The sequence below is a fragment of the Protopterus annectens genome, chromosome 3.part1 (assembly GCF_019279795.1).
Source record: "Protopterus annectens isolate FY-2018-M chromosome 3.part1, PAN1.0, whole genome shotgun sequence".
Lineage (NCBI taxonomy): Eukaryota > Metazoa > Chordata > Ceratodontiformes > Protopteridae > Protopterus > Protopterus annectens.
The window spans coordinates 1,411,977,438-1,412,000,872 of record NC_056732.1 but is presented as its reverse complement, the minus strand read 5'-3'; the positions used below and the strand labels follow the sequence as shown (position 1 = coordinate 1,412,000,872).

The following is a 23,435-nucleotide window of genomic DNA, read 5'->3' as shown; positions in this document are numbered from 1 at the left end:
TTTGATAGTCTACTTCAAACTACTGCCCACAAAGACCCAGCTATCTGCAAGGAAAATCCTGCAAGCACTGGGGTTCATGGCCTCTTGCATTCTACTAATTCCATAAGCAAGACTGCATATGAGGAAACTACAGTGGTATCAACATTCTCAGGACCTGGAATCAATGATTCCTATCATTCCTTTTATAAAGACAGAGTTCCTTTGGTGGGCAGAGGCCTGCTACCTCAACAAGGGGCTCCGTTTCAATCTAGCCCCTGCCACCCAAACCCTGACTACAGACGTATCAGACTATGCATGGGGGGCTCACTTGGCAGGGTGGTGCATTCAGGGCAAATGGAACCAGAGTCAGATGTACCTGCATATTAACCAAAAAAAAATGTTAGCTGTACAGAATTCCCTGACGGCTTTCAAGGACCACATCCTTCCAGGACAGTTATTGGTAAAGACAGACAACACCACAGTTATGTGGTACATAGACAAGCAGAGGGGAACCCACTCGTACCCTATCTGCAGACTAGCCATGGCTCTGTGGAACACAGCCTTGAGCTACCAAGTGCACCTACAAGCACAGTTCCTGGCAGGCAAGCTAAACTCACTGGCAGACTAAGCAGAAATCTCATGGACCCACACGAATGGAAACTGGAACCAAAAATATTCAACCTCTTGAACAAATGGGGAACTCCAGAGATAGACCTGTTTGCCTCCCCCCAGAACTACCAATTGGACAAATTCTGCACAGACTCCCCACAGTCAAGCTTGGAAAGTGGATGCCCAGTCCTTTACCTGGGAAAGCCTCTCGATTTATGCCTTCCCCCTCTTGCCTCTCCTCTCGAAGGTTCTGCTAAAGATCAAACAGGACAAACCAAGGGCAATTCTTATTGCACCAGACTGGCCTCGCCAGCACTGGTACCCCCTCTTGCGCAGCATGATACTGCTGGATCCATGACACCTTCCCCTACTGTTTCAGCAGGCGGCCCAGATTCTGCACCCTCATCTTCAAACTCTGAACCTTGCAGCCTGGCATCCGTCAGTAAGCAGGTGCTAGATGTCATTCTGGAAGCAAGGAGGCCTATTACTAGAAAATCCTTTGCTGAAAAGTGGAAAAGATACGGTTCCTGGAGCCAGACTCGGGATGGGTACAATGGTGCTCAGCTTACCTAATATTCTTCGGTGCTTAACAGAAATGCTCCACAAGGGCCTTTCCTTCTCGTCAATTAAAATTCATGCCTCTGCCATTTCAGCACATTACAATACTGAACCTCCCCTCTTCTCTCATCCCCTGCTAAAGCAATTCCTCAGAGGGGCTAAAAATTTAAGACCCCCCCCAGGCGAGCCCCTACTCCAGCCTGGGACCTTAACTTTGTATTGGAAAAGCTCAGTCTCCCTCCTTTTGAACCAGCTGCAACTGCAGAGTTGAAATTTCTTTCTTGGAAAACGGCCTTCCTTCTAGCCATCACTTCAGCAAGAAGAGTGTCTGAATTACAGGGCCTCATGGCAGTGGAGCCCCTCAATGTGAGAGTGTTCAATCTCGCCGTTTGTTCTTACACATGGGTTCGGAGCCGATCCTCGGCTCCGTGTCGGCCGCTTGGCAAAGCTCTGCATCGAGAAGAAGCTCGAGACCAACCTGTCTCCCACAATTCCCCTCTGCCTTTACCTCAGATCTAGTTTGCCTCTGCAACGTTTGCATCATTTTTGATGAGCTCAGACCACCTGACAGATAAGATTACTTTTTGTCTAAGATTCTTAGATAATTTTTTTCCTAGTTCACCTTTAAGTCTTGTGTGTGTGTGTGTAGTGAGCCGAGGGTTTCTATTCTTCTTCGTATATATTTTATATATATATATATATATATATATATATATATATATATATATATATCTATATAGTTAGTTAGTTAGTTAGTTCCCTCGGGGCCTACCTCACCCACTAAACTTCTAAAACTACTGCTGGATTTGACAAACTACTGAATTTGACTAAACTTACTGGCTTTTGACATTATTGTTTGCTGTTACTGTCTGTTCAAGACTGTGTGGAATTGTATAGTCTTACTGGATTTGACTTTTATTGTATTATTATTACTATGTCTGAGAAAGCGAAGTCAGGCTTCAAACGGTGCCAATGTGGACAGAAAATGTCTGTCACAGACAACCATAGTTCCTGCGTCTACTGTCTTGGCCCTCTCCATCTGCAAGAAGACTGCTCCATTTGTCATTCTTTCAGTGGAAGGGTCATGACAGATAGGCGCAGGAAACTCATGGATAGAGGCCTTTTGAAGCCTGCATTCCAAGAGGCTCTTGCTGCATCGGACCAGACATCTAAATCCTCGAAGGAATCGAAGACGTCGGAGCCCATGCCATCTGCTCCAAGCTCTTCATTTAAAGTTCGATCACCGGTTCCACAGACCTCAGGGCCAAGTGTTGAACTCTTGTCTGTTACCGAGCCTTGAGTCTTGGAACCGGTGACGGAGCTTCCACCTCCTGTTCTCTTGAGGTCGGCTCCGTCTTCGATTCCTTCGACGCGTTCTTCTAGACCCCTCTCCGACACAGATGTAGACCGCGTGGTGCAGAAGTTAATGGAGAATACGGCCTTGTCCAAACTCATCTTGGTCTCTTCCCAGTTGGTGTCGAGACTCGAAGGCCTTCCCTTATCTCCATCTGTTCCTCCTCCGAGGCCTATTCAGCCTTTGGAGCCGGGAGAGGCTGATCTGATGATCGTGGAGCCTTTGGTGCCGGAACCGTCTTTTTCTCGGTCGGCACCGTTCACCTCGACTCCGACGGATCCATTACCGGAATCGCGGAACTGATGATCTATCCTTGGTTCGGGGACCGAGAGTCGGACCGATGTTTCGGTTCTGACTCTCCCTCTCGGTGCCTCGGCACGGATCGACTCGGCTCCATCCTCGGGGTCGATGCCCTCGGTTCCCGTCTCTGGGATCCCTCCGCTTTCTTCGGAACCAAGGGATTCTTCGACTCTGGACCCGGGGGCCTTCGACCTCATGAGGAAGGTATTGTCGACACAGACAACCACTTCAGCAGAGACAGTTTCTCCTTCCCATAAGGGTCCGTTATCCTCCTCTGCACCCACGGCTACTTCAAAGCGTCGAGCACCGGTGTCTCAGCTGCTCCCAGAGGGAGCCCCCTCTTCCTCGGAGGCTTCATCGGATGCCCCCCCCGAGGAAGTTCCGAGGAAAAGATTGTGTAAGAGGAGACACTTGGATTCTCCACAAGAATCCTTAATATCGGACACTGACTTAGATGAGTCAGAAGGGTCCCCGAAATCACCCTCAGAGGATGTCTCCTTTTCAGACATCCTGGAGATCCTGAAGCAGAGAGGTGATTGGCAGGCCCTACCCCCTTCTGAGGATGAGTCGGTCTTGCTGAAGGCATTCGGTGCTCGCCCTTCTTCCTCCTGGGTCACTCCGCCCTTCGATGAGTTGATGGAATTAATTGCTCGAAGGGCGTGGGAGACACCTGACACGGGGGAGCCAGTCCCTAGAAAACCTAATAAATGTATTACGGCCCCTCAAGACAAGACATATCTCACAAAAGGAGTTCCAGTGGACGCGATGGTGGTGGCAGCTGCCACTAAAAAGGAAATGTCTGAATCTTCCTCATCTGTCCATCCGCCTAACAGAGATTCTAGGACTATGGACAGGTATGGGAAGCGCATTTTTAGTTCAGCGGCTTTTTCCATGCGATCGCTGAACTATTGACGCATTTCACATGTTTACAGAGGGATCTAATCAAAGAGTTGGGAGATACCCTCCAGGGTACTACAGATGCTGCTGTCTCGGAGAAAGTTACAGCACAACTCAATACCCTTACATCAATTGTGAACTCGTCCATGAGGCTCATTTCATATGCAGCCGAAGGGTCGTGTAGGGCTGCGGCTTCAGCTATCGCCTTTCGTAGGCAGTCCTGGATGCGCTTATGTTCTTTTGCGGAAGCCTTCAAGTCTTCCTTTACTAACGCCCCATTTGACGGTGCCACTCTTTGGCCCCAAAGTAAAGGAGACCCTTACCCGGTGTGAGCAAGAGGGAAAGACTCTGTCTGCTGTCGGAGTCCGTTTTTCCACCCCATCCAGACCGTACCCCAAAGGGCAACGAGGTGGAAAAATGTGGTTTCGAAAACCCCAAGGCTCTTTCCCAGGCACACAGGGTGATGCCCCCTCCAGAGGCAGAGGGGGGGGGCAGAGGTGGAAGACGTCGCCCTGGCGGCAGAGGGGGTCCGCAAAACCAAAGTGACAGGGATACGCTCCCTGGGAAACCTTTCCAGCACTCCTGAAGGGAGGCCCGACTGTCCTGCTCTGGAGGCAGTCAGGGGTCGCTTAGCTTTATACCCTCAGGCCTGGCAAAGTCTTACCTCAGACAAATGGGTAAAAAGCATTATTACCAGAGGTTACAGAATCCCATTTCCATTTCCCACATTACCGCAGAAAAGACTCCCAGATGTACCGCCCCATCTGCGAGATCCTGCAGCTATAAGCTGCTAGAAAAAAAGAGTCCTCCAACCAGTCCCGGTGGACCAAAGAGTATTCAGAACTTACTCAAGGTTCTTTTTAGTTCCAAAAAAGAAAGGGGACTGGAGGCCAATTCTGGACGTAAGCAAGCTCAACACTTTCGTCAAGAAAGAAAGTTCCGGATGGTCACGCTTCAATCGATCCTTCCATTCTTACAGAAGGACGACTGGATGTGCTCAATAGATCTAAAGGACGCGTACTACCACATCAAAATGGCCAGGGCGTCCAGGGATCACTTGCGCTTCCGGCTGGGAGCCAGTCACTTTCAGTTTCGAGCCCTGCCCTTTGGTCTGACCTCAGCCCCCAGGGTCTTCACCAAATGTATGGCAGTGGTAGCGTCTCACTTGAGACGCCTAGGATTCCAGGTGTTTCCGTATCTGGACGACTGGCTCCTTACTGCCACCACCGAGCGTCGATTGATTTAGGCCAGGGATTACACACTAGAACTCTGTGTTCATCTCGGAATTTCCGTAAATTTCGAAAAATCTGTATTACAGCCATCACAGCATATCTCATTCATAGGAGCAGAATTGGATACTCGTTGCTTGATTCTAAGGCTTCCTCCAGAAAGAATAGCCTCTACAAAATCATGTATCTCTTCTCCTGTTGTCCAAAAAGTCCCCGGCAAAACTGGTTCTGAAAGTTTTGGGCCTCATGGCAGCTTACCTCATTGCGATACCCTTGGGAAGACTGCACATGAGAGTCCTTCAATGGCTGCTATTTGCACAATGGTCGTTCCAACAATTACCCCTGACACACGAAATTCACATCACGAACATCTGCAAATCGCACCTGTCTTGGTGGCTTCAGACTTGCAATCTCTCCGGCGGCCGACCATTTGTGCTACCCATTCCGACAGCTTTGTGCTACCCATTCCGACAGCTACGTTGACCACGGACGCTTCCCTGATAGGGTGGGGGGGCATCTTTCAGGGACACAGTCCAAGGCGAATGGACCAATCTAGAGTACAATCTGCACATCAATGTTCTGGAGATGAGGGCAGTGTTTCTAGCGTTGCAACACTTTTCTCCCCTTCTACCTCTAGGGACCATTGCAGTTCAGTCGGACAACATGTCCGTAGTCTGGTACATAAACAAACAAGGAGGAACCAAATCTTATCAACTATGCAGAGGCGCCATGAGAATTTGGCAATGGGCAGAGTCCACGGGTCGCTTTCTGATAGCAACGCACATCCCGGGGTTATCCAACGTCATAGCGGACAGGTTAAGCAGAGCCATCCTGTTACCTCACGAGTGGTCCCTCAAACGAACAATTGCGGACAAGATATTTCGAAAGTGGGGCCAGCATTGCTGCGATCTGATTGCGTCTCCAATGAACGCCAAATGCAGAAGCTACTTTGCCCTATTACCCCCTCCAGGGGAAGTCCCCAGGGACGCTCTGATTCACGATTGGCCCCCGGGCCTCCTGTACGCCTTCCCTCCTATACCTCTGATTCCAAAATTCCTACAGAAAGCCAACAACCTGGAGAGGACAATAATCCTCATTGCCCCATTCTGGCCTCGTCAAATTTGGTTTCCTTTTCTTCAAGCACACCAAATACGGGAACCCTGGATCCTGGACCCGGAGCCGGATCTACTGACCCACTCGTCAGGGGCTCCCCACCCGTCGCTTCTTTCCCTCAGGCTAGCAGCTTGGCTGCTCCGCTTCCCTTCTTAGCCAGGTCTGATCTTCTTTCCCCTGCGGTTCAAAATATTCTAGTGGCTTCTCATAAAGCTTCCACTACAAAAATTTACACTAGTAAGTGGAAGCGTTTTGTACACTGGGCAACTACACAACATTTGGATCCCTTAATAGCCCCACTGAACAAAGTCTTGGAGTTTCTATCCGTACTATTTCACCAAGGAGCTTCTCCTGCCACTTTGAGGGTTCAATTGGCTGCCATTTCAAATTTTCATGTGGGAGAAAATGGGGCGCCTGTTATAGCTCATAGGCTTTGTAAGGCCTTTCTGAAAGGGTCTTTCCATATCAGGCCACCAGTCAGGGTTCCTACAACACCATGGAATTTGAACCTCCTATTATCACAGCTAATGCTACAACCCTTTGAACCAGCCTCTTCCTGTTCTTTGAAGTTTTTGTCATGGAAAACCCTCTTTCTGGTAGCTATCACATCAGCCAGACGGGTATCAGAACTTCAAGCTCTTTCCGTTAAACACCCATATTTGATCTTTCACTCTGATAGGGTATCTCTTCGCACTAATCCGTCCTTTCTCCCTAAAGTTTGTTCTGTCAATAACATTAATCAGTCCATTGAGCTCCTCACATTTTTCAAGAACCATTCCAATAAGTTGGAATATATGTTACACAAGTTGGATGTTCATAGACAACTCAGATTTTACTTGGATAGAACAAAGGATCACAGAAAAACAGATCAGCTCTTTATAGCTTTTGCGGACAGCAGAAAGGGTATGGCAGTGACGAAGAGAACCCTTTCCAAATGGCTATGCGATTGTATTATTTTCGTTTATATTGCTTCTGAGCAGAGCTTACCCGTCAAACCCAAAGGACATTCTACTAGGTCAATATCTACATCCCTGGCTCATGCGGCCGGCTTGCCGTTGGACACTATTTGTGCGGCCGCCACTTGGTGTAAACCACATACATTCATTACTCATTACAAAGTGGATAGGGTTTCCAGGGACAGGGCAACCTTTGGTTCCACCGTGCTCAGGAACGTTCTTCCGTGAGTTTCTCAGGATCACGGAGCTAGGGACGCTACCCATGTGTAAGAACAAATGGCGAGATTGAACACTCTCACATATAGAAGTTATGTCCTTACCATAACGTTCCATGTGGAGTGTTCATCTCGCCTTTGTTCTTACATTCCCACCCTCAGGAAGAACGTCCAGTTTAGATGTCTGGTTTGGTTCTCCCGCTTCTGTTCTCAGTTGTTATGGCTGTTTTCAGCTATGCCTTGGCAAGTATGTTGTATGTTTTATTCCCGTTGGAGTCTGGTTTGTTTGCAAACTAGATCTGAGGTAAAGGCAGAGGGGAATTGTGGGAGACAGGTTGGTCTCGAGCTTCTTCTCGATGCAGAGCTTTGCCAAGTGGCCGACTCGGAGCTGAGGATCGGCTCCGAACCCATGTGTAAGAACAAAGGCGAGATGAACACTCCACATGGAACGTTATGGTAAGGACATAACTTCTATTTATATTTCATGCAGACAGGGTTTCCCTCAGGACCAGTCCTTCCTTTATGCCTAAGGTGGTGTCTAGTGTGGCCCTAAATCAGTCCATCCATTTGCCTACTTTTTTCCCTAATCCTTAAAACAAAGGAGAACGAATACTGTACTCTTTGGACGTGCACAGACAACTTAGATTTTATTTGGACAGGACTAAGCCTCTCAGAAAATCTGAACAGCTGCTAGTTGGCTTTGCTGCAGGGGCAGAGGGGAAGGCCATTTCAAAGCAAACCATTTCTAAATGGATAGCCCATTGCATTAATTTCTGCTATAAGCAACATGGAAAACCTACTCCACAGGGGGTAAGATCACATTCCACCAGGGCTGCATCTACCTCTACAGCCTTTCTCAGAGGAGTCCCTACCAGGGACATCCTAGAAGCTGCTACCTGGAGCTCTGTACACTAAGCATTACCACATGCCCATTTTTTCTAAATCCAGAGCTGGTTTTGCCACTGCAGTCTTGCAGGGCTTAATAGCTGGCCCTAATGCTCTTTAACTTCCTCCTCCCTTCCTTAGCTTTGGGAATCAACCCAAATGTAATGACTGCAACAGTGAAACACGAAGAACATAGTACAGGTGTTCACTGTTGCAGTCATTACATTTGGGTAATCCTGCTGGCAGGTTCCCATCAGTCGGCCTGAATTCCAAAGTATTGGGTCCTGCGTCGGTTGCTGTCGCCCCTTCCCTGACGTCAGGGGTATAAAACATGCAGCAGACGCCATTTTCTTTAGTCTTTCTTGCCGTGCAGTGCCCGAAGCAGAAGCAGTTAGCAAGTGCCGGTCGGCCGACTCCTGAGATTTTCGTGTTAGAGTTTCAGATCTGAAGTCTTCAATAAAGATAAGTACCCCGTTGGAGAAACTTTTTTCTTGCTCCAGACCGATGTCAGAAAATAAAATTGTATTTCTTGAGGAAAGCAAATACCTCATAAGGACTTTCATTCTTACTGTATTCCTTGCCTAGGCCCTGATCACAACGTTTCTGGTTGTCGGTTTTGTGCTAGATTTAACCAACGCACTATTAAGTGTCTGTATGATTTTGCTTTAAACTATTTTGGATGCCAGCTTAATTGTCCAGAAATGTTGTCGGATAGCCATCCGTCTGCCGGAGTTCACAAAAAACGCAAAGAAAAGGAGAGAGATAGACAACCAAGGCCCAAAACCGACGACTAAGCTTCTCCTAGGCCAGTGAGGCGCTTTTGCAGCCCCTGATGCCCATTACTTTAGAGTTGCAGGCCGCTACCGACACCCACGTGGAGTCAGCCATGCCACTGGCAACTCAAGGTATTGGAGCCTCGGATACTATTCCTTCAGATGAGTCCAGAGCCGCTGAGCAGGCACCGGCTTCTGAAGGTGTATTCAGACCCAAACATCTTTACATTAAACCAACTTCAGCTTCAAATGCAAAGCACCTTTCTAAAGCAAAGAAACAAACTCAAGAGCCATGTGGACAGGCCTCTATGCCCAAAAAACAGATGCTGAAAATGGCCGAAGACTTGATTACCTTGATCAGGGGTTCTCATCCCCCTCCTGATAAGAGGCCTAGGCAAGAGACTGACTATGAATCTTCAGATCAGGTTTCTATTTCTTCTGATTCCTCTTTGGATCAGGAATATTCTCTTCTCCCCCTATGAGGATTCTGATGCTAAAGAATCTATTCCTTCAGCTTCTCCTCCAGGGGACTATTCTTTTGGGGAAACCTTGCATACCATGAGGGAGCATTTCAACTGGGAGAACCAAGATTTTTCAGAATCTAAAAAGAGGCTCAGGAATTTCCTTTTACTACCTCAACACAGGCCACTAGCCATTCCACCTGTGTTACATTGTAGATGATGTGTTTTCAGAGTCTAGTCTTACCCCTGACTCCTTACCTCCAGCTCCTGTTAAGCCTGACAGATATTACAGGGTTCCGGACTCCCATAAATTCCTTTTTAAAAACCCTGCTGCAGACCCAGAAACTATTTCACAGGGTCCCAAAGGAGTTAAGGCTTCTTTTGCAAAAAACCCTACCCCCTCTGACAGAGATTCTAGGGCACTGGATAGATGGGGAAAAAAGGTTTACACTTCTGCTACATTGGCTATAAAGGCCTTAAACTGTCAGTTTCATATGCTCAAATATCAGCAACATGTCATGGCATTGCTTAAACAGAAAATGTTATACGCTGAATGTGCAGAAAACAAGGAAATGCAGGATTTATTGCATGCAGCTGAACAAGTTGGAAAGCATACTTTGCAATGTGGTTTTGATTCTTTGGAGGCCTCCTGCAGGGCCACAGTTACGGGTTCAGTAATTAGGAGGCATGCTTGGTTAAAGGAACAAAATCTGCCTGATCATGTTAAAGTTAAATTATTAGATGCACCTTTACAGCATGATACTTTGTTTGGTGTTAAATAAAATGGAGGATAAAACTAAATCTATGCAAACTGTCAGATTTTTTACAAATACAGCCACTTAGGTTTAGTAGACACTGGCCAACAAAGAATTGGTCCTTTCCTGTGTCAGACAGACCTCAAAGGGGCAGATCCAGACGCCCTAGGGTCAGATCTCAGGCGCAAGGTTCATACAGGTCAAAGCAATGGGGCGCTTCTACCTCCAAAGTTGGAGAAAACAAATCACAACCCTACAGGAAACATTCCCAATGACTTCCCCCTGCCTGCACCAAGCACTTATCTCCTGGCAGCACCCTTAAGGGGAAAATTAGCACTTTTTTCTCAAAATTGGCACAGTATAACCCAGGACAAGTGGGTTCTAAATATAGTGTCACAAGGCTACAAGTTCCATTTCCATACCTTGCCAAAGGCAAACGGCTGGCCAGATCTGCCAAAAAATTAATGGGCAGAGGCCAAAAACAAGTCTCATCCCTCATGGACATGGGGGCCATTCAACAAGTACCAGAGCAAGAGCAGGGATAAGGATTTTACTCAAGACTGTTCTTGGTACCCAGAAAGGACAAGGCCTGTAGGCCAATACTGGACGTATCTATTCTGAACATTCCTGGATATACCAAAATTCAAGATGTTGACTTTGCAGCAGCTTCTGCCCATGCTGGGCAAGAACGCTTGGCTTATGACTTTAGACCTAAGAGGGATACCTGCATGTCCCAGTCAGACAATTATGCAGAAGATATCTCAGATTCAAGGCTGGCTCAATGCATTACCAATTCTCTGCACTGCCCTTTGGCTTACCTACTGTGCCCAGGGTCTTTACAAAGTGCCTGGCACCAGTAATTGCATTCTGCAGACAAAGAGGAATACAAATATATCCGTACTTGGTTGACTGCCTAATTCAAGCAGAAAACAAGGACATTCTTCTACAGCATCTGGCGTTTGTGAAAAGACTTGTAACATGCCTAGGGTACACAGTCAATGAAAAGAAATCAAAACTAGTACCCTCTCAAGAGATAATATTCCTGGGTGCAAGCTTAAATACAACTGCCCAGATGGCTTATCAAACGCCAGACAAACAAAGGCAACTGACTACCTATTTCAAAATGTTGGCAACAACGACCCAGTTATCTGCAAGAAAAATTCTGCAGGCTTTGAGCTTAATGGCATCCTGCATCCTACTAATTCCATATGCAAGACTGCATATGAGGAAATTTCAATGGTACCTAAGAAGTGTTTGGACTCAACATTGCCACAGCCTGGAAACTATGATTACTCTAATTCCCTGCCTGCAACAGGAGTTTCGATGGGCAAAGGCTTGTCACCAAAACGAGAGACAGCCATTCACCTTACCCCCAGCCAGGCAGACACTAACAATGAATGCATCAGTTTATGCCTGGGGGCCCCACATGGCAGGAAAATGCGTTCAGGGCACATGGTCCTCAAACCAAATGCATCTACATATCAATCAAAAAGAGATGCTAGCTGTTCAAAATGCCCTGACAGCCTTCAAGGACCTAATTAATCCGGGACAACTACTGATAAAGACAGAACACCACGGTCATTTGGTACATAAGCAGGGGGGCACACATTCTTTTACCCCCTTTGCAGACTAGCCATGACTTTGTGGAACACAACATTGACTTACCAAGTACATCTGAAGGCACAATTCCTGCCACGAAGGAAAAATACTCTGGCAGATGAACTAAGCAGAAACCTCATGGATCTCCACGAATGGCAGTTGGATCCACAAGTCTTCAGCATGATAAGGAAATGGGGCTGCCCGTGCATAGATCTATTTGCCTCTCTTCACAACTATCAACTAACAAGATTCTGCACAAGGACTTATCACAGACAAGCATGGAAAGTGGACGCCCTATCTTTCAGCTGGAAAAAACTATCAGTATATGCCTTTCCCCCACTGCCTCTCCTCCCAAGGTACTCCTAAATGTCAGACAGGAGAAGCCAAAGATGATACTGATTGCCCCAGACTGGCCCCGCCAGTACTGGTATCCAATACTAAGGAACTTGTCTCAATGCCCAACTTGGACCTTATTTCAAATACCTAATCTACTGTCCCAGCAAAACAATCGGATCCTGCACAGCCACCTCAGGACTTTAAACCTGGCAGCATGGCGGATAATGTAGTCACACAAAACACACCTCTCAGTAAAGCTGTGATGGATTTCATTTTGGAAGCCAGAAGGCCTAGTAGTTATGCTGGAAAATGGAAGAGATTCTGTGCTTGGAACCAGGCACAAGGAACTGATACAGCTGTGCCAAATATTCCTCAGATTTTGCAATACTTAACTGAGATGTTGGACAAAGGCCTATCTTTTTCATCTATTAAAATTCATGCCTCTGCCATTTTGGCTCATTACAATACAGAGCCACCAATCTTTTCTCATCCCTTATTAAAGCAGTACCTCAGAGGAGCCAAAAATTTAAGGCCTCCAAGGAGATCACCAATGCCTGCATGGAACCTCAACTATGTCTTGGAAAACCTCACCCTGCCTCCTTTTGAACCAGCTTCTACAGCTGATATAAAGTTTTTATCTTGGAAAACAGCTCTGCTCCTAGCAATAACTTCTGCAAGACAAGTTTCAGAGCTACAGGCACTCATGGCTGTGGAACCTTTTTATCATTTTTTATCCAGACAGGGTCTCTCCGAGGACAAACCCAACATTTATGCCTAAGGTGGTGCCAGTGTGGCTCTTAACTAAACTATTCATCTGCCAACCTTTTATCCAAATCCACAGAACAAGGGGGAGAGAATTCTGCATTCTTTGGATGTACACAGACAGCTTAGATTCTACTTGGACAGAACCAAAGCTTTCAGAAAGGCAGAGCAATTACTAGTGACATGTGCTGCAGGATCACAAAGAAAGGCTTATCTCAAAGCAGACTATTTCAAAGTGGATAGGCCACTGCATTCGTTTCTGCTATTTACACCATGGCAAGCCAGTGCCTAAGGTCATTAGCAGAAACACCAACCCTCGCACGTACAGCTTGCCCGGCCCAATCCAAACGCAAAAAAACACAAAGGGCCAGAAAATGCAGTTCCAATTGCTTTATTGGATAACGAAATGGTGCTGAAAACACCAGAATAAATCCCAAGTCCTCAGACTAGTTTCGGCCAATGCCTTCTTCAGTGAGGAACAAATAGTAATTGAAACAATTCACCAGTGAAAAAGCTCTATTTATAGATTCCATTAACCAATGAAAAACATGGTATCTTCCATATCATTAATAGATGTTTAGATATATGTGACTACAATGATACTTCTAAATAGCATATATATGAAAATATGACCAATACATAATACAATAATAATAACATATATAGAATAATCAATAAAAAATGAGTTTGTGTAAGAAGTAGTGATATACAAAATACTTGGTACAACCTCTCAAATATATAAAAAAAATTTTTACTAATACAAATTGGATGGCCAGCTGTCTGTGACCAATATGAGTAACATATTACATGTACCACAATACCAATCGGTCAGAAAATGTGCTGGTCTATATAATGTAGATCCCCCTTCATAAATGTCGATACTATATATTAATCCCTGTGTTGGTTTATAAGTGGTCATTAAGTCCCGGTGGGAATAAAGCCCCTAAATGAACTATCCAGTATTTTTCTTTGTGACTAAGAATACTCTGCCAACCAAGTTGATTATGTCTCTTTCCCTGAATCTTATCAATAATCATGAACATAAATTTAGCTGATTTATGTTTAATAGAATGTTGGTATAGAGCATTGGTGGGTTTCTGGTTACGAATATCACTTCGATGTTCCCCTATTCTGATTCTCAGAGAACGTGAAGTTTTGCCAACATAGAAAACTTTACAATGGCACGTGGCCAAATAAATCACCCAACTGGATGAGCAATTGCCAAAAACCCGAGCATCAAATACCTTGCTGGTATTAGCACTTGTAAATTGTTTGAGCTTATTAACTTGGCCACAAGATGTACAATGGCCGCAGGGGAAGTTCCCAACAATTCATTCCCTGTAATGGTAAGTTGTTTATAATTTGCACCCCCACTATCCTGATGTTTATAGTGAGAGAATAATGTGCCCAAGGTTTTGTCTCTCCGATAGGAAATGGAGCATTGATGGCCCAATATATGGCGAAGATTATCATTGGCTAGCAAAATGTTCCAATTGTTGTTAAGTGTATTCCTGACCAGTTGGTGATTTCTTCCGAAAGTAGTGATGAATCGGATGTTCTCGTCCTTCATACGATATTTCTTATCTTTATACTGTAACAATTCATGTCTATCTTGTTGGTCCGTCCAAATCCTGGCTGCTTGTATGTCGAAACTCGAATAGCCTCTATCTAAGAACCTGATGTTTAGATCTTGTTTGGCCTTCTCATAATCCACTTCTGAAGAGTTGATACGTTTAATACGTAAATATTGAGATTTGGGAATGTTGCGGATGGTGTGGCGCGGATGCATGCTGGAGGAATGGAGTAACGAATTAAATTGTGGGTATTTTCTATGTGTCTTAGTATTTAAGGTATTATCTTGGTTACGATATATAGTAACATCCAAAAAGTCAATAACCGACCTAGGGTATGTAATAGAAAATTCAATACCCCATATGTTGTTATTCAAATGTTCCACAAATTCCAGCAGATATTCAGCATCAGCACGCCACACCATCCAGCAATCATCAAGATAACGCCTCCAAATGTCCATCTCAACTAAGTAAATGTTATGTAAGGGATTGTAAATAAGACACTCTTCCAAATAAGCCATAAATAAGTCGGCATATATTGGGGCAAAGGAGGCACCCATGGCTGTTCCTCTCAATTGCCAATAACAATCACCTTGAAAGTAAAAAACATTTTTGTTGAGAACATGCTCAGACATACATATTAATAGAGTATTGAATCCCGGTGGATATAGTTCAGCCTTTTTGAGCCAGAAATCCAGAGCCTGAAGACCAGCCCAATGTGGTATGCTAGTGTGAAGGGATTTTACATCTAAGGTACACATAAGCCACTCTGGATCCAGTTGAGTATCAGCAATAATGTTAAGAAATTCGGTTGTGTCTTGTATACGTGCTCTAACCAAAGTCAACAGTGGCTTCAAATATTGCGTTAAAAATGCAGATAAAGGTTCCGTTAGTGACCCATGGCCAGACACAATCGGCCTGCCTGGGGGGTGAGTGATGGATTTGTGAATTTTAGGCAACAAGTATAAAATCTGTTTGTGAGGGTCCTTAACCTGTAAATGTTGAACCGTCTTTTGTGTAATAATCCCTTCCTGCAATGCCTCATTGAGAAACTGGTCAATGTCCTGTTTGAATCTAGGAGTTGGATCTACCCCCATATGCATATAACAATGGGAATCCGAAAGTTGTGTGAGGCCCTCCTGTACATAATAGTCTGTATTTTGAATCACCACAGCTCCTCCTTTATCAGCTTGAAGTATGACAATTTTGTGATTCAATCTAAGTTCAGAAAGTGCCTGTTTCTCATGAGAAGTAATATTGTCTGGGGCTATATTGGTGTCATAATGGGGAAAATGTAAGTCCTTTAATACCGCTTGCTGAAAAATACCCACATGGTTTATTCATGGGGGGTTGAAAAGTCGATTTCTTAAAGGTAAAGTCAGTAGATCTTTGAGAGGAGGAATTGTCCTGATCAGAGAAAAAAATACGTAAATTTAGTTTCCTGCAAAATTCCATAACATCCACAGAAACTGAATAATGATCAGAGAAAAAGCTGGGGACAAAACCCATTCCTTTATTTAGAATACTGTGTTGATCTTCCGTGAGTACATGATCCGACAGATTCAAAACATTTTCAAAAGGTTTAGTTATTGATTCAATAGTGCCTGAACTAATCCTGGCATTGAGTCGGTACTTATTTCTGTTCTTATGTTTCCTCCCCCCTCTGGATTTCCTGCCATGCCTAAAGGGAACTGAGGTCGACTTTTCTTTTTTAGTGGTGAATGAGTCATCATTCCCCGCTCGCTGTCAGTGTAAGATGACTCCTCTCCTGATGTGCTGGTATAACTCTGGTCCCTGTATTTTAGAATTGACCTTGGTCTCTTCCTAGACCTACCCCTGGTCATACTTGATCCAGTATCTTGGAATCTCCTTTGTATTTGGAAGGGCTGACCCTTCTCATAATCCGTCACATCCCTGGTGAATTTTTTGATTTTTCTACCCTTCACCATTTTGTCATAGGTTGTCAATTCCTTGGACAGCCTGTCAATACACTGGGGGTAGTTTGAATTCAACTTATATTTTTGGCATTCAACGCTGAGTTCTTTAACTTCAGCAACCAAGGAATTCACTGTTCTCTCATAATAAGATGTTAAAATTTTAACAAATACCATGGAGCCCGTTCTTAAAGCCTCATCCCATTCATCTGTCAGCCTCTGTTCAGATCTGCCAACTAAAGGGCGAAGCTTAATACGGAGACCTCTTGGTGCCAAATTTTTATGTGAATAAGCTTTGAAAAGTCTCAAATGCCAAATGTTGGCTCTAAGGCCCTTTAGACCTTTTTCCAAATTGCGGAATGCCAATTCACAACCCCCACCACTGTTGGGATTAGTTTGATTCGGGTTGTTGCTTGGGGTATGATCCAAGCCAAATATGGCAATGTCCTCCCTATCAGCACACAACCCATCTAGTATTTGATCCAGGTCCATGTTGAAAATGGATAATATTGAAAGGCTGTTCAAGGAAGAGATCCTATTCCCGTCCAATTATATATAAAAAATGTCTATAAAAGGATCAAGCAGATCAGATTCCAATTGGGTCTAAATCAACAGAGACCGATGTAGCTGAACAGACAAGGATGTATGAAAAATATTAAATCAGGAAGAATGTGAATGCATGAAAAATATGTATATGCAAAACACCTAAGATATAAATAACTATGACCTTGATGCTAATAAGGTCCTTGGGTATTGATAACTGTACACAAAATTAGAATCATATATGCCCAGTTAGTATCTCTTGAAATAAAAATTAGGCTGGTACATATACCGGGTGTCATAGACAAAGAATATGATATAACTGGCCCAAAAAATACCAAAAAATATAGCCACAATAAATCTGAAAAGTTATCTCAGTCTAAATACCTATCAAAACCTCAAAATATATCATGAAGAAGGCCAAATGTGTAACTCCCAATATCATAACATTAAAAGATAGAGTCCAAAATATTATATAGCTATATACCAACTAAACTGGCTTATATAGGTGTATGAAAAAAACCCCAATATGATCATAAGTAATAATCATAGAAATCAATGGCTATAAATATTGAGACTCTAAATGTGTACACCTTGAGTAGAAATTCAATGTGTATATATGTATACATAGAACTCAAAGTAAGAATTCAGAATAGACCAATGAAAGAATATTCATTATGAAACGAATATAATGACAGTGTAACAAGCCATCATATATAGATAAAAAATGTTTCAAATGTACATCAAAAAATGTTATGAAACTTCCTGATACCAATAGGACAGACAATGAACTCGACCATGCTCATGATAGTTTAACGTTCAGTGAAAATTGGGAGTATTGCATCAAATATAAAACAATCCCAAATCATGTGGAGAATGCAAACACTATATCAATATAAACCACAAGCTCAACATGAGTCAAAAAAGTTTCCCCCAAAAAACGCTCACTGTAATGATCAAAAAATCACTACCCTAAATAACATATAAAAATATGCTATTATAATCTCTAAATACAGATATATAGAACTCCAAACATTCATAGTGTCCCTGTAATGTATTTGGAGAATCAATCAATTACACAAATTAAACAAATCCTAACAGCCCAAAAATAGGGAACCTATACATTAGCACATTGATAGTTGCTGAAAGTGGTACTCAATAATGTCATATACCCACATTAGTAATTATTCAACAGTTATAGCCACTATGACTAGCCATAATAATAAAATTATTGAAGTCAAATAATGAAATGCCACGAGACTGTGAATAGCAGAAACTGTTAAAGATGCCAGTCTATACTATCAACTTATAAGTCCACATATGAACTAATAAGTAATTCCTGGCCAACTAAACATTAACATATGCTTGCATGTAACATAGTAATGACTGTTCACAAAAATTAAACAAACAGTAACTGTTATTCCAACACCAATGTCCATAAGACCGAATGTCCAAAAATCAGACAGAATATATGTCCCAAAGAATAAATCCTAAAATAGGATAGGATGTAAGCAATCCAACTGTAGAAATATAATATTAACCCGATCCTACGTGATGTCCGTCTCTCAAGTAAGAATGTCAGTGGTTGTTCAGTTGACCATCCACATAGGTAAAAAACACAGTTGAATCCGACCCAAAATGTGCTTCACATAGTACAAAATATTCACATGAAAAGAACAATTCCCAATCTAGATAGTATGTAAAATCCGAGACACGTATACCAAGCACATATATCCTGATACGACAAACACAATATCAGAATGTGCAGATGTTATACCCACAATAATGTGTTGTATAAGTCACCAAAATGTGTAGGCCCATTCCGCCTGTTTTGATAACATCCCCGAAATTGTATATCCACGTGAAAATTCAATCCATATGAAGTAAAAAGTCAATCGTTGAACAAATAGCCATTCTTACTACAACAAATTGGAATATGACCCATGAGCGATAAATATTGAGCAGAATTCAACATAGGTTGTATTCCAAGTGGCGTATATGTAGTATTGGTAATACTGATAATGCCTACGTAGATAGTAAAATCACATACACAGGCCCAGTTGGTAAATGGTCTTACAAAACCCCGAATCGTGACGGAAAAAATGCAAAAAAGTCACCCAAATGTTGAAAATCTTAGAAGCAACTCTCCAAACATCAAATCGTAACAACGAACACCACCGGTGAATAGTATATATCCAAGTAAGAGAGGAAAGGAGTCATCTCCACCAACAGCGAGGGGAACTGGACGCCAACAGCGAGGAAACACGCAAGCAGAAACACCAACCCTCCCACGTACAGCTTGCCCGGCCCAATCCAAACGCAAAAAAACACAAAGGGCCAGCAAATGCAGTTCCAATTGCTTTATTGGATAACGAAATGGTGCTGAAAACACCAGAATAAATCCCAAGTCCTCAGACTAGTTTCGGCCAATGCCTTCTTCAGTGAGGAACAAATAGTAATTGAAACAATTCACCAGTGAAAAAGCTCTATTTATAGATTCCATTAACCAATGAAAAACATGGTATCTTCCATATCATTAATAGATGTTTAGATATATGTGACTACAATGATACTTCTAAATAGCATATATATGAAAATATGACCAATACATAATACAATAATAATAACAAATATAGATATGATTATGATAAGATTCAGGGAAACAGACATAATCAACTTGGTTGGCAGAGTATTCTTAGTCACAAAGAAAAATACTGGATAGTTCATTTAGGGGCTTTATTCCCACCGGGACTTAATGACCACTTATAAACCAACACAGGGATTAATATATAGTATCGACATTTATGAAGGGGGATCTACATTATATAGGCCAGCACATTTTCTGACAGATTGGTACTGTTGTACATGTAATATGTGGTTCATATTGGTCACAGACAGCTGGCCATTTAATATGTATTAGTAGAATTTCTTATATATTTGAGAGGTTGTATCAAGTATTTTGAATATCACTACTTCTTACACAAACTCATTTTTTATTGATTATTCTATATATGTGTTATTATTATTGTATTATGTATTGGTCATATTTTCATATATATGCTATTTAGAAGTATCATTGTAGTCACATATATCTAAACATCTATTAATGATATGGAAGATACCATGTTTTTCATTGGTTAATGGAATCTATAAATAGAGCTTTTTCACTGGTGAATTGTTTCAATTACTATTTGTTCCTCACTGAAGAAGGCATTGGTCGAAACTAGTCTGAGGACTTGGGATTTATTCTGGTGTTTTCAGCACCATTTCGTTATCCAGTAAAGCAATTGGAACTGCATTTGCTGGCCCTTTGTGTTTTTTTTTTGCCTAAGGTCATTAGGCCACATTCCACCAGAGCTGCAGCCACTTCAGCAGCCTTTCTCAGGGGAGTACCAACCAAGGACACTTTAGAGGCTGCTACTTGGAGTTCAGTGCACACCTTTACAAAGCACTATCATCTGCCACTCTACTCTAAATCCAGGGCAGGCTTTGCCACTGCAGTTCTACAGGGCCTCATAGCCGCTCCTAATGCTGTTTAGCTCCAGCCTCCCAACCATAGCTTTGGGACTCTACCCAAATGTAATGACTGCAACAGTGAAACATGAAGAACATAGTACGGTTGTGTACACTTACCATAAATGTAGATGTTAGTGTATTCACTGTTGCAATCCAGGTTATCCACCCGCCACCCCCCTTCTTTCTGCTAGAACTCATCTTTCCTTCTCTGATTTATACAACCTATGTGGTGTATTTGCTTGTAGATGAAGGAAAAGTTTGTATTGATGCATGTATTGTTTTATATATGTATATATATATATATATATATATATATATATATATATATATATATATTGGCTACCCGTTAGGGGGCACCTGACATCTGGGGCAAGAAAAACTAAAGAAAATGGCGTTTGCTGAATGTTTTATACCCCTGACGGCCTGACGTCAGGGAAGGGGCGACAGCAACCGACGCAGGAACCAAGACTTTGGAATTCAGGCCGACTGTGGGCATCTTGCCACCAGGATTACCCAAATGTAATGACTGCAGCAGTGAATACACTCTAACATCTACATTTATGGTAAGTGTACACAACTGTACTTTGTGTACACTTACCATAAATGTAGATGTTAGCGTATTCACTGTTGCAGTCCTGGTTACCCTCCATCCAGCCCCCTGAGTTCTCTTGGCTGTACCTTTCCTTCTTTGTTAATTATTCTGGTGTATTTGCTTTTTGATGGAGGTGTAACGTATATAATTGCTTCCTATTGTGGGGGCACCTGACATCTGGGGCAAGAAAAACTGATGTAATGGTGTCGGCTGCATGTTTTATACCCCTGACGTCATGGAAGAAGAGAAGCATCTGACGCAGGAATCCAAGACTTTGATATTCAGGCCTGTTGAGGGGTACCTGTAGGCAGGTAACCCAAATGTAATGACTGCAACAGTGAATACACTTGAACATCTACATTTATGGTAAGTGTACACAACTGTACTTTCTGGTATTAGTCCTAGAGGTCTATCCTCCCTTATTTGATGGCCAACTTCAGCTTGAGTGCATTTCCCCAACATAGACGTTTCTAGCATTTGTGTAAGCGAGGTTTGCTACAAATGTGCGTTTGTGTGAAACATAGTTTGGCCAGCATTAGTGCAACTATCCAGACAGCCTTCCCACACATTTGCATTTGATGTTCAGCATCGTCTTAAAGGGACCTTCTTAAGCTGGATTCCAAAGTTTTCATTTAATCTTCAGTTAACCGTTTTAAATCAGCATCTCTAAGTTGAGAGTCCTGTAAAGTGCAATGATCCATTTAAGAACTGCATCTAGTAGTTGGATGCTTCAGGTATTTCACATTAAAAATCATTTTAAAGGTGGGAGTTTTAGTGAGTCATATCACCTTGGCTAGTAGATGTGTTGGGACTGAGGGAAGCTGTCAACATTGTTTTAAAAATAGGTTGCGTGTTTGGAAGTTCAGATGTGGTATAGTAATCTCTGCTAATAAACTGTTCTTTAATTTAAATGTTTAGCTTGCAACTGAATCTTTGCATCTGATCACATGGGAATTTTTATGAACTTGTTGAAATTTATGCAAACACTAGCAAATACAGAACAAACATTTTGTATATTTTTGATTATGTATTTTGCTGCCAGGGTAGTTTTTAAGACTACTTGGTAGTGCTGTTAAAACTTCTGCTGAAAGATGTTAAGTTGTGTTTTTGCTAAAACAGGCACTGACTAATTTAGACCACTTTTCAAGAAAATAACTGACATTCTTCAACTGAATCTCTGTCTCTGTGTCAGGGTGCCGAGCCTGTAAAGGTGGAGAATGGACAGAGCACAGCGTCTAAACTTGGGCTTCCACCTCTTACTCCAGAGCAGCAGGAAGCATTACAGAAGGTAGGTAGAGAACTTTCACTTACATTTCAGTACTGTATTTCCCTTGAACTAAATGTAATGATTGTAGTATGCTTGAGGTTTATTTAGCTCATTCAGAGTTTAGTTCATATGAATAAACTTTAAGCTGCTAATGAGCTGCTTCCTGGGCCAGTGTTACTGGGTTCAGTTACATCAACCTTTATTGTCTGTTGTGTGACCGAGTCGCTTAATCACAGTGCTCCTGGGTCACTCCTAAAAATGGGGCAGTTATGCTCAGAGGGCTTACTCGGTCAACAGATAGGAAAAATAAAGTAAAATGGTAGTGTTGACATATATTAAGTGTGTATTTCTCAACTAATTTTTCTACTAGTGTCTTTCTCATAGATGTTCATCGTGCATACAGCTGCAGTCATAACAGATGGGTTTTCCTGCCGTCAGGCGGGTCCTCGGTCAGCCGAATTCCAAAGTCTAGGTCCGGCGTCGGATGTCGTCGCTTCTTCCCTGACGTCAGTGCGACAGGGGTATAAAAGAACCAGCCAACGCCATTTTCCCCAGTCTTTCTTGCCGCACGGTGCCCGAAGCAGAAGCAGTTCGCAAGTGCCGGTCGGCCAGCTCCTGAGATTACGAATATTTTTCAACCGAAGTCTTCTTGAAAGCTAAGTACCCTGTTGGGGAAACTTTTCTTGCCTCAGACCGATGTCAGACAAAGTTAATAATTGCATTTCATGTGGGAAGCAAATACCGCATAAGGATTTTCATTCCCTCTGCATTCCTTGCTTAGGCCCAGACCACGACGTCTCGGCCTGTCGTTTTTGTGCTACATTCAACAGACGCAGTACTAAGAGTCGGGCGGATTTCGCCCAACACTGTTTTGGCAAAAAGTTTAATTACATTATGTCGTCGGATACTCCGACTCCAGTTTTGAGTAAAAGACGCAAAGATAAGGACCGAAATACGAGGTCCGCAACTTCTACCGACACCACGTCAAAGCCGACTACAGGTGGTCCGGTTCTCAGTGAGGCGCCTATGCAGCCCCTGACTACCGATGACACTTCATTGGCAGTGTCTTCTGTGCCCGAGGTCGCAGGCTCTTCGGCCCACACCCCGACTACAGATACCAAAGCCACTCTTGGCAGTGAAACTCAGAGTTTAGAGAGGCCTGCCACCTCTCAAGGTGTCTTCAGGCCTTCCTCTTTTTTTTCCATCAAGGCTTTCACTAAGTCTAAAGCAGCCA

General features: G+C 43.1%; 1 protein-coding gene across 2 annotated transcripts in view; it reads left to right on the top strand.

Moving 5' to 3' along the window:
- Positions 1–23,435, top strand: part of PUF60 (poly(U) binding splicing factor 60) — a 2,163,680-nt gene that overhangs the window by 238,106 nt on the left and 1,902,139 nt on the right. For both annotated transcript variants that reach the window (XM_044067489.1, XM_044067490.1), the window contains exon 3: positions 22,127–22,222. In XM_044067489.1, the coding sequence (XP_043923424.1) occupies positions 22,127–22,222 (96 nt within the window). The remainder of the gene's footprint in view (positions 1–22,126; positions 22,223–23,435) is intronic.